The sequence below is a fragment of the Harpegnathos saltator genome, unplaced genomic scaffold, assembly GCF_003227715.2.
Source record: "Harpegnathos saltator strain DR-91 unplaced genomic scaffold, Hsal_v8.6 scaffold225, whole genome shotgun sequence".
Lineage (NCBI taxonomy): Eukaryota > Metazoa > Arthropoda > Insecta > Hymenoptera > Formicidae > Harpegnathos > Harpegnathos saltator.
In genome coordinates, this window is record NW_020230012.1 from 1372454 (window position 1) to 1385160 (window position 12707).

A 12707-nucleotide genomic window follows, 5' to 3' on the forward strand; every position below is an offset into this window, starting at 1 on the left:
AGGTTGGAAAACTTTAACTTTCGATATCTCCTAAACGGTTAGAGATACAGGCTTCGGACAGGTACCAAATTAAAGCCCTTTCAAAACCTTACCTTTTGGACTACATGGACGACTCTCTACTCCCAGTAGAAGCGGAGATATCGACGGATGAAGGCTGGATATCGATGGAGAAAGGCTGGAAAACTTTAACCTTCGATATCTCCTAAACGGTTAGAGATACAGGCTTCGGACTGGTATCAAATTAAAGCCCTTTCAAAACCCTACAGTTTGGACTACATGGACGACTCTCTACTCCCAGTAGAAGCGGAGATATGGACGGATGAAGGCTGGATATCGATAGAGAAAGGCTGGAAACCTTTACCCTTCGATATCTCCTAAACTGTTAGAGATATAGTCTTCGGCCTAGTACCAAATTAAAACCCTTTCAAAACCGTACATTTTGGACTTCATGTACGACTCTCTACTCCCAGTAGAAGCGGAGATATCGACGGAGAAAGGTTGGAAAACTTTAACTTTCGATATCTCCTAAACGGTTAGAGATACAGGCTTCGGACTGGTACCAAATTATAGCCCTTTCAAAACCCTACATTTTGCCGTAAATGGCGACTCTCTACTCCCAGTAGAAGCGGAGATATCAACGGAGAAAGGTTGGAAAACTTTAATCTTCGATATCTCCTAAACTGTTAGAGATACAGGCCTGGTTCTGGCACCAAATTAAAGTCCTCTCAAAACCCTACATTTTGCCGTAAATGGTGACTCTCTACTCCCTACCCTATCCTACCTACCCTAACATATACCCTGAGATTCTATCTGTTGTGTATGACACGTGTGTGTGAGTGTGTGTGTGTGAGGGCGTGTGAGTGCGTGCATGCACACGTACGTCACGCACACTTTCAATGCAACACATGCACACGGATACAACTGCGCTAAAAAAACGCCTGCCGGAGTATGAATAAATACTAACGCAGCGCTGAAATATTTTGGAAAAATAATTTTGGGTACACACAAAATATTATCTTATTATCATATATTTATATATCGATATAAATCGTATATAATCTTCATGATATTAATCATATACAATCTCAATTTTTATTTTTTTTGTGCATGTTAACATGTTAATTCATGTTACAAATGCATAACAATGTGCGAGACCGTGCTTGTCAAGTACGCTATTATGTTTGTAGCACGGACATAAACCGCCTGAAAGTGGATGTAGCACGGACAGCCACCAGATGCAGGTTTTACCGTCGAGACCTAAGAGTGGATGTAGCATCGTAGTTCCCCTCTCGAAATGTATGCAGATGGCGTCCTTTGCCAGTACGGAAAGTCGGTGTCGCCGAAAACGCCGTTTTGGCCGCTCTCACATTCCTCTCTGCTTTAATTTTCTCGTCGGTAACGTTTCACCGAGGTAAAACATCGATATACTTCGGTCATTGTAATATCGATGGCTCTCGCAGTTTTGAACCGTTTGCAAGATTGTGTGTTTTGATGAAACCGTGACTTAACCTCATCTCGTGTTTTACACACTTTATTGTTGTTTTTAACCTCAATCATGGCTGACAACGATCAAGATGTGGGAGACCGAAATGACGGCGACAATCAGAAAAGCGATAAAATGTTTACGTTAAAGAAATGGAATGCCGTGGCTATGTGGAGCTGGGACGTTGAGTGTGATACCTGTGCTATTTGCAGAGTCCAGGTTATGGGTGAGTTACTTATTTGTTAATATTCTTACTGATTTTTCTTTACCTCGTTTGTGAAGAAAGAGAAAAAAGAAAAAATCTTTTTGTCGTGCGATAAAAAGTACGATCAACATTTATTTGTAACGTAGGCCACAATTGCCATGTTAATATGCAGTAAAATTTAATTTTTTTTATCTGCTTGAAAACATGTTCAATTTGAACATCTTATATGTTGTCTCATGCTGGTTCAAATACGTTGTTTATAAAGTAAAGTATGACTAAGCATTTTTTTCATTAATTATTTTATATAAGTTTGAATATAGCTATACTTTTGCCAATAATGTGCAAAGTATGTAAAGAATATTAGATTACTTGTTACATCTACTACTTTGTTTATATGACAATAATACAATTGTTTTGAATATATGATATTGTATAGACATTATCAAATAGAAGTTGAAATGGCACAAGTTAAATCCTGACAATGAAACAAAATATCATAGCATACATTATTAAAAGTAAGAATTAAGTTTCTTGGGATTTTATAATCATGAGAGATATTTGACATTCTGTATATATATATATATATATAATATTGTCTTATATTTTCCACATTGTAGTACTTTTATCATGATCCATAGACTTTGTGCTTACTAGTATGTATGACTACTTGTACTTATTCATTGTCCATATAATATGTTGTCCAAATATTATTTTAAATGCTAGTGATATAATGTAAAAGTAACAAGGGAGGAAGATATAAAAGGGAGGAAGCAACAATTTTATGTAAATATATCATTTTATATATCGATAGTCTTAGATGTAATGACATAATAACTTATAAATTACGTATAAACTTAACATGAGTATTAAATTATCAAAAATATTCCGCCATCTTCATTGTGCTTTGGCAAATACCTTATAAATAAATGGTATTACTGCTTGTATGTATAGCGACAAGTAAGAGGAAAATAGCAGAAGTAAAATGCCATGATTAGCCGTTGTACAAAAGAGAACATTAATATGTCCAACTTTTATATAAAACAGGACATCAATTAAGGCTTATTGCTTTACATAATATTAAATCGAGTCATATATTAAATCGCAGGAATGATCTTTTTTGTTCGAGAAGTGTTTTTACTATTCTAGAATAAGATCTTGCGCACTACAATGTCTGTTATCATGGCATTATTTAATGAACAAAAGAAAATTATAAGAAAGTTTCTATGTATAAATGAGAGGTTCTCTGCTAATGGAATTCTTCATATTTGATTTAAACACACAGCTACAAGCACATTTTGACCATCTTATATAAACAAATGCTCACAATAATTTTAACATCTTTGTAGTTTCTAATATTTCCATCAATTATTATTTATGATATGCTGAGATTTACATTAACTATGTTGACACATTATGAGTATACTTGGTCAAATGCAGTGAATCAAATGGTTAAATGTGCAATGGAGCAAGATGATATGTTAGGTTTATTCTATTTGACTTCACCCATAGATCTTCATTAAGTAATCTATATAAAGAAACCTTAAAGGGATATCACAAAGATCTTAGTTAACGTCTTATAAATTTCTTTTTCATTAAATCTTTCTGCAGATAATTGTTTCTACTCGAAACAATTTTCATTTTCTTCTTTACAGGATTAGATTCTTCAATATTATCTTTCATTCGCCTCAATTTTTTAATTTTGTTACACGTTACTGTGTAATATTGAGAATTTTTTTAATTGATTTCTGTATACTCATTTTTGTATACTCTTTTTGTAGACATATATATATTTTTGTTTTAATAAATATATAAGTTACTTTTACTTTTGCTTAAGTAATACAAATTAATTCTTATTAATATTTAGAATTATCAGCGATCAGATAATTTGACCGAGAGCACTTCACGAATTTGGAAAACATGATATACATTTGTTCAGGTGATTTTCTCCTCTTATGCTAATTTGCTCAGATAATTTTCTAACAATAATTTCCTCAGACCTTATTTCCATTACGACTACGTTACTATTTTTCTAAACTCATCGTTTTGGAGAATAAAAACATATATTTGCTAATATATCACTCGATAATCGACTTGACTTGTCGATTTTCGGACGTGAATATATAGTATAGGATACTTATTATTTATCTATCGAGTACTCTGACTATTTACAAATTAATGGCTCTATCTTGAAGGGGACGTGAAGGGACGCGATTGATTTTAAAGCTTATTGTCGCGCGAAAAGTTCGTCCCTATTCGAAAGACCGGTTTCTCGATCGGTGTATATACATAAGTACATGTTACACGTATTTTTTAATTTACAAAGTGCGATTAATCCGCGAGTGTTCGCGCCACGAAAACGATGGCCGTGTCGAATTTCTCTCTCAACGATTCTCTTCCACGAAAGAGATCGCATTATTGTGACTACAATTTGCAAACTGCAAAGCGCAGGTGCGTTTCTCACAGCGCGAACGCGTCGGCGCGACACTTTCGTACCTCTTTACGTTGCTTCGCACTATTTCGCATTTTCCATTCGATACGATAGACGCTAGATTTAGCAACGCTACGTATCTCTATGGAAGTACGATGACACAGCGAACATTCTCTCCTTAAAGCAGCACTTGCGTTTCGAAATTTCACACAAAACTACGCGATACCACAGCCTCATACAAATCGCGTTATTTTACGTGCACCTTAAAGGAAGAAACGCGCAGTTTTTTTTTTCTTTTTTTACATTCTTAACGCATCCAACGGCACGCAGTAGTAGCATTAACTTGAGGTAGACCCTGTAGAAGTGTCGAGTAATAAAAACAAGCACAACTATATACCTAGTCAACAGCTGATACTCACTTATCGTACCATTTTCCCGGCAGAAAAACAGAACACGTTTTCGTACTCGCAAATCTAATTAATTAACCTTAACATTCGTATTCAGATTATCCCCTCCAGCTTGCAATTTAAGTTCTTGATAAGACGTTCGTCGCTGTCGTTTACTGTGATCCTTGCGCGTTACTAGAGTCATCCAAAACAATTTCTATTTGAATTTCATGGATATCGAAGAGGCAAACGAACGAAGGCAATATTTCATATTTTCAATATAAGATCATCGATTGGAATATACGATCGATTCATTTACATATGTAACGAACGTTTCGTTGAGATTAAATTTCTCCGAAGATTTCTTACCCTGATTTTAAGTAAAATTAATCTTTACAATAATACGTTTCTCAATATTCCGAGTGATTATTGCACAAAGTATTGCAAAGAAATTATTAATCGGCGGACACAGCGTTATCCAATATTGCACAAAAACATTCGCGAGCTAACATCAATCAAGTCAATCAAGAATGATTCCTTCATTCACTCGCCTCTTCTCAACTCGATAAGTAATTAACGGAAGTATGAATTTCTTTTTTTTTTTTTTTTTTTTTTTTTTTTTTTTTATAAGAAATGCTTTTTCTCGTCTGCTTTCGTACATCAGAAACTATTTTGTTTTTTATCGATTACCTTCGGATCGTTTTCGGCCGAATTCCTCGTGATTAGCAGGACGCGCGCAAGAGTAGACCGAAAGTTTCGAAAACGAAAGTAAAATAGGAAGAGCGGAGGAGAAAAAAAAGAGAGCGAACAGATTCAACTTTGCAAGGTAGGAGAAGCATACCTTCGAACTTGACCTTCGAACCTCACTTCAAGCAAAGCTTTATCTGTAAAGGGGATTCTCTCCCTTAGAGTGCCACCGTCAGTCCTGCTTCTTCTTGCTCGGACAAACTTCCTCGTCGATGAAAATCGCGACTGAACGTCGGTTGAGTTCGGCAGCTAGCAGGCCATCGGCATCGGCTTCATGTTCGCGACTGCGCTCATTCTTCTAGTCGGTCCGTTAAACCTCTTCTCGATCTCTTCGAGCGACCTGCCGCGCGTCTCCGGCACGCTAACGATCACGAAGATGAAACCCACCACGACGATAGCACCGAACAGCCAGAAGGTGCCGTGCGCGCCGATCATCGCTATGACGTCCTCGAAAGTCTTCGTCACGATGAAAGTGCACATCCAATTAAAGCCGGTCGCGATACTAGCGGCCGAGCCACGGATCTTGGCCGGCAAGATCTCGCCCATCATCAGCCAGGGTATCGGACCGAAGCCCATCGAAAAGCCTATCACGTACACGATTAGACTGACCAACGGCAGCCAACCAAAGGCCGTCACGTCGACACCGTATGACTTGACGTAGAAGAATCCTCCGAGGGAGAAGAGCGTCAGAGCCATCGACACCCCGCTTACGTACAGCAACATCTTCCTGCCCAGCTTGTCGATCAAGAACGCGGCGACGAAGGTGGATATGAAGTTCACGATACCAATAATAATGGTCGAGAGGTTCTCATCGATCGTGCTACCGGCGTCCTGGAATCGAGAAGACATTTTTCGTTAATTAAGTGCCATCAAGCGTCGGAAGCGTCTCAAAGGCCAATTTAGAGAATTGACTTCTGCACTTATATGAGAACAGACGTTCAATAATCGATTGTCCCATCTTTATGATCTGTTGATCCGAATGATCAATGATGATGATGAGGCTTGCGGTTATTTAAACACGAAGACTGTCGTAATCTTAAAACGCAAGGATGATGAAAGATTGGGGAACGTTAGATCAATCGATTGGTACATGCCTGGAAAATTTGCACCGTGTAAAATATCACCGCGTTGATGCCCGACATCTGTTGGAACAACATCAGCCCCAGGGAGACGAGCAGCGGTTTCAGATTGTTACTCTTCAGCAACTCTGAGATCGTTCCCTGAGAAGCGTTCCGTTCGCTCTCGACGTGCATCTTCTCGATCATGGTCAGCTCCTCGGTTATATCGGTGTCCTTGCCGCGCAGCCATTGAAGAGATTTTCGCGATTTCTTCGTCTTTCCTTTCGAAATGTACCATCTCGGGGTCTCCGGGATCAGAAACATGAGAATCAGGAACGGTATAGGCAGACTCGCGCCCACCAGCGCCAGGTTTCTCCAATCCAGATACATGCCCGCCGTGAAGCATATTAATATTCCTGCGTCACACGTGAAATGTACTTGTCAATTTATCTTGATTTTTGCTCACAAGGAAACGCGGTGGTATGGAGAGAATATTATAATCATATTTTCTTCTTTCTTTTTTTCTTATAAATTATTTTCAATTTTACTGTCTTTTTCTAGTAATATAGAGATAGACTGGTAGAATTTCTCTTTTGCTAAAAAACGCGGTAAATTTTTTAACAGTAGACCATACATGTAAATAATAGGCAGGCCTAAATTACAAATATATAACATAGCTTATTATGAAACGGAAAAATGATAAATCAAGACATAACATTGATGGCGTTCTCCTCGGTCGAGAAAACTCCACGATAACTTCCGCCGCAAAATTCTCTTCGTGTAAACGCCGAAGGATGTCCGCGAGCGCTCGCGTCCGGATGGGCACTTGGATCTTTCGTTATACTTACCGGCATTACCAAAGGCGGTGGGCATCAAGCCAAGTGTACCACGCACTTCTGTCTGTATCGTTTCGCCCAAGTACACGGGTAGAGATAAGGAAGCAACACCCACGCTAAACCCGCACAATGCGCGCCCGACTAACACCATCGCGACGTTCTGAGCCAGTGCGATTAAGAGCCACGCTGCAATAAACGAATCGTACGGTTTATTAATTTATTTATTAATCTTGCTACTCGTTAATGATTCACACGCACACGCACACACACACACACAGTGGCAGAGTGTGGTGTTAATTTGCAATCGTTGCAAGCGCATCGCTGCACATGCTTTGAAACTTACATCCGATGAATGGGAGCGCCGTAGCGAGTATCGTGTTTCTTCTTCCGAGATACTCGATGCACGGCCCACCAGCAATGCCACCGAAGAGTGCACTTAGGGGCATCAGTGACCCGATCCACATGCCCTGTAACATTAATACAGAATATAATATTAAACGAAAGAATACAGATTATCATCACTGGAAGTGAACTTGTCTTTGAAAGGAGTTCGATGGAGGGGATCGTCGCGAAATTTGGTCTGCATTAATATCCAGTGTCAAAAGGTGTGACAGTTACAAGACAATCGCGTTCCCTTAAAGTGAGATGTTAATTTCTCGATAAAAGTGTCTCTTCGAATGTGATGCACCGTCCGACGTCTGTAATTTGGTAGGCGTCGATAATTCGAGAAAAAAGAAAAGAAAAGGATTAAGATTACATGAAGCGATGCGCGTCGCATAACCTTCGCTCGTTTATATTCATCATCTTTTAGATTGCTATTGTGTACATCTTGGTACTACTGACACAATTTCATTCGTCGGGAGATCCTTCGAATACAAATAAGGCCGGGAAGCCGGAGAATGTCAAGGAAAATAATTGCGAAAGGCGGCCATCGATCATTCCTCTGGTTGCGCTCATACGGTTAGCTGTGCCGTGGATTTTAATCAAACCGCAGAAAGGTCTTACGAAATCTCGATCTCGCGTTTAATTGAATCATTAAGCGTCGAGTAATCGCTACTGCGCGAAATAACCGGAATAAAACGAATAATCGCGATGTATTGAGAGAAAATTTATGTTTTATAATTTAATACGGTGTCAGCGTACGTCTTCTTTCGCGAGCGGCGATTATCGCGGAACACAAGTCTACAGAATCGAAGATCCCGAATCGAATTTCGAACAGAAATTTCATCTCCTTTACGTAACGTGCAACTCCAATATTTGTCTCAACGCGATTTATTCAAGAGTCGGCCGCCTCGGAGCGCGCGGCCCACGCGGAAACACATTATTTACGCCGTGCACATATCTGGAATCAATTTCCGACATCGTCATGGGACCTCACGACGAAGTCGGCGTGTCCGGCGGAGTGACCAATCGCCTTCGCGATCACCGAGGCATAACAGCTCCTCAACCAATAAGATTGTAATCAGGTCATCGTGCCCCTGACCACGCATCAATGACGCACTTGAGGTTAAACCTTTTTAATCATCCATTGACTCTTCGAATAACGAAGGTCGTACTTTTTCATACGCGTTCGTGGGGATCGCAATAATTTAAAAGTGACGTATTACGCTATTTGTCATTCGCGTTGCCTTTAGCCTACCACTTTGAACCGATCGGTGATGTGTCGTTTTTCGTTGGTAAACAGTTCCTTCGAGCTCTCCCTCGATATCCGATAAACTGAATGAATGGTTTTCTTCCTTTTCTTTTTTTTATTATTAATACGAGCGCATAAAACAAATATTACGTGTGTAACGCGTTAATATATATATATATATTATAATATTATTACTTTCTTGGTATTATTCTTGATAATTAATTTCTTGGTAACTCTATAGGTAGCGTCAAATTAGTAATTACTCGTTAATAATTACTCGCGGATGTGTGTAGATCAATTATATCATCTTGCTATCGTCATTATCGCAAGCGATATGCATCTCCTTTTCTTTTTTTTTTCTCTTTCATTTAATTTCGCAAAGGGATACAACGGGAATAGGTTGTACTTGTGTTATTGTTAGACGAAGACCAGCGAGGAATTTATGTGTAATCGACAGATTTTTAAACAAACGTGCCTGAAACACGAATCTCGTAACCTTCGCGTTCTGCACGCGACAGGATCGGATTCTCGCGCCGCTTCACGGTCAGACGTTCAAGATTGTGATGTATTATCTGGGCATGTTTATGGAAATTTTTACCGGATAATATGTCTGTACAGCCTTTATGTTCTTAACAAATATGTAATATTGACAACTCAATCGAGATCCTACTGCTGACAGTGACTAAGGCAATTCTGTTAATTCCCGTCCGAAAGGAAATTTTTCACCAAAACTCAAACGCGACTCGTAAGAACGGAAGGAAACGCAGTATCGTCGCGACGAAAATTAACACGTACTTATAAACGTAACTTATAAACGTCGAGTCCTTGCGATTTTCAAAAATAGATTTCGACTTTTGAGTTGACGAGATGGATGACATAAAAATGTCGGTGATTGTACTTACCATTTGCTTAGTAACTTCGAAGCTCGCTGTGCTATTATCACGCATAGATACCAATCCTGGTGATGTATAGGAACTCGAATAACCAATCACCATTGAGCCTAATGATACTGATAATGCAGCTAGCACCTGGAAATAGATTATAGATATGTTAAAATTTATGCAGAAACTTGAGCGAAATTTTGATCCCTTGAACGAAATTTTTTCCCCCTTATATTATCCCTTTCTCGTAATTATACGGAGGAAAATTTATAGCTTTTTTTTTATATAAATTCCCTTCAATTTTACCACATTTTTAAATATTTTAAGAGTAGATTGTCAGTAGGATTTATCTTGTTAAAGGACACAATAAAGTTTCTTAAAGAACGTGATAAATAACGCACACTTCAATTTTTAAAATATAAATAGTACATATGAAATAAAAACATAACAAATCAAGGCAAAATGTACATATATCTGCCCGGTAAAAGAATTCTATTGTAATTTTTATTAATACGAAATTCTCTCTTCATGTACTATCGCTGTTTATTATTTATACGTAATCTATTTGAAGACTCAAAGAGTCAAGTCCAACGCAGTGATTTAATCGATATTCGATCAATTGTGCGACTTGCGTCATTCAAGTCATACGAAAAAGCTTGCGACGATTGTAATCACATGGAAAATTCTATCTTTGCAATGGTTGCGAAAACATCCCAGTATACGGAGAGAATTTCTCCGGTAGATTTTATCATTTTTTTAAATTCAAAAAATGTCACTTTAGTTTATTCTGCTGAAACTTTTGAAGACAGTATTCTTGTACATGTATGGTAAAATTTTATATCATAAAGTTTAAAGAATATATCTGAATATAAACGACTTGTTAGTCGCTATAATGCATCAAATTCGGTTTCATTTTGTCAAGAAAAATTTCTGTGTATAACAATGTTTGGACCAAAGCGCATGGCTGTGAAACACCGCAAAGTCACTGAAATACAAGCAAACAAGAACGTTCGTCCTTCGGTTGCATCTGCAAACTTTTAAACGCGAGCAGATGCAAGACTCGCAAACTATTGCACAACCAATTTTATCCAAGGAGGATTCTCCTCTTCAACATTCGCCAAAACGCAAAACATTGGCCGACAGGTCAAAGTTCGTCGTGGCGAAAATATGTCACTCGTACAATGAATCTGGAGATTTAAATTGGGACGCTACCTGAGTAAACGTGCATTTAGCTGCCGGCGCGTTCACCGGCAGCTCGATGTTAACGTGGGTGTCCGCTCGTAGGAGAATCTTCATGATTACGTACTGATCAGCAACGAACGAAGCAACGAACTCGAAGAGATTTCGATTGATTCGTGAGAGAAACCGAACAGTTGAAACTTGACTTTCCCAGAGCCGAGCTCTTCGGGATTAAAGCCCCGCTTGTTACGCGTTCGCGCGTAACGATTGTCAAAGATCGTGACTCCGATATCGACTCGATTTAATCGACGATCGACGACCTGGCCCGCACACTGGCCGCGAGTGAAACTTTTCGCGGTGTCGCGATACAACTATAAGCTATTGACACCGTGCCGGATGGTCCTCGTCTTATATAGAGAACGATGCTGGGGGCCGGCTATCCCTCCCTCTCCCCAACCACGCCGATCCCATCCTTCGTAGATTATTATGACGATTGTATACTGACGTATCGTCATAAATACATACGGTATACAAATAGAAGGCACGCATACGTCTTCAACCTATTTGTGCCTTTACGAAGCGATTTACCACTCTGATGCTGATGAAAGGGCACTTCTTACGCTTAATACATATTTCCACATAATAATATTAACCACATAATAATTCCACATGATATATTAAATGATATTATTAATATATCTTCCGGAGCTTGAGAGGAACTTGAGAGGAAGACAAAAACAAAAAAAGAGACAAAAGGAGGGAGAGAGAGAGGGGAGGGGGCGTGTGAAAAAGAAAGTGATATGTCACATATTTAATGTGTCGTATCGTCCAAGGAATTTCCCATCTTGATGTTATCAGAGACTGTAAATATTCCATTTCAAAAGAAATTTCTTCTTTTATTTTAAATTTATACCTCTTGCAGGTATACTGTATGCAAGAATGCCCCATGATCGTTTTCATTGAAATATATAAGTTATCTTTCTCGTTCAAGCACAAAATCCAGTACTACAGTACTTGAACACCCCTTATCATTTCACCTTAATTATTACCGAGCAATTAACGTCGATACGCAATATTCGCGCGTCGATCGTGGCTCATTAAGTCGTTTTAATAATAACTGTGACGTATGCAAGGTAATAAGCACACTTGCTTTTAATGTCTTGCGCGCGCGATTGTTCGCGTTTAATAACAATGGACGATTTCTCTCGGGTGCGCGTTCACCGTTTCGTGGCGCCGAACGATATGATGCACCGTCGAGGTGAATTTAAGTCGGCCGATATTCGTTCTCGTCATTGCAACGCGCGATTTTTCAATCCTCTCGCGCAGAACGAAGTTGACTTCGCCTTTGATCTTCAACGATACGAGCCGATCGGGCCAGCAGTAACGCCGATCATCACTCTGACGCGCGCGATGCGATAGAAAAATTCTGGCGGCGCTCATGGAATGATCGGCCATGATGAACGTCGGATGTCAGTACACAGGTACAACAGGAGAAAAACGCAAACGTTATGCAAGCCGCAGTATTTCGTTTGTAGGGTTTTGCATCTGTTCTCCGTTCGTACCTCTTTCATACTCGCACGATTGTTCCTATCCCTATCTTTTCGATCACGTAACATACGCGCAACAGATGACGCGCTATGATTAAGCCGAGCGCATTGATACAGCAAAATTGCTCGTTGCAATGCGAGGATGTTGTTTCTTTGCTCACGCGCGAGGGTCTTGAAGTTTGAAGCTTGAATGAACTTAAACATTATCATTAACTCAAACATCACTATCTTCTTAGAGCGAGAAGATCATCTCGCTCGAGACGTTAGAGATAAGTGTTCCCAAAGCAAATAACTCGCAGGTGGTTGAATCGAACGGAATTCGAC

The 12707-nt window shown here is 39.3% G+C and overlaps 2 protein-coding genes across 5 annotated transcripts in view; one reads left to right on the forward strand and one right to left on the reverse strand.

The window, feature by feature from the left end:
- The first annotated feature begins 1416 nt into the window (after positions 1-1416).
- The window catches only part of LOC105191061 (Regulator of cullins 2), a 44161-nt gene continuing 32870 nt past the window's right edge, over positions 1417-12707 (forward strand). The window contains exon 1 of the mRNA XM_011154167.3: positions 1417-1709. Within this exon, the coding sequence (XP_011152469.1) occupies positions 1556-1709 (154 nt within the window). The 5' untranslated portion in view covers positions 1417-1555. The remainder of the gene's footprint in view (positions 1710-12707) is intronic.
- The window catches only part of Tret1 (trehalose transporter 1), a 28801-nt gene continuing 20233 nt past the window's right edge, over positions 4140-12707 (reverse strand). For 3 of the 4 annotated variants that reach the window (XM_011154166.3, XM_011154165.3, XM_025298610.1), the window contains exons 3-7: positions 9679-9804; positions 7487-7610; positions 7156-7329; positions 6344-6723; positions 4140-6080 (exon numbers count right to left, since the gene is read on the reverse strand). In XM_011154166.3, the coding sequence (XP_011152468.1) occupies positions 5499-6080; positions 6344-6723; positions 7156-7329; positions 7487-7610; positions 9679-9804 (1386 nt within the window). In that variant the 3' untranslated portion in view covers positions 4140-5498. Of the gene's footprint in view, positions 6081-6343; positions 6724-7155; positions 7330-7486; positions 7611-9678; positions 9805-10869; positions 11235-12707 lie in introns of those variants that run through there. The other variant, XM_019845042.2, reaches the window with a different exon arrangement.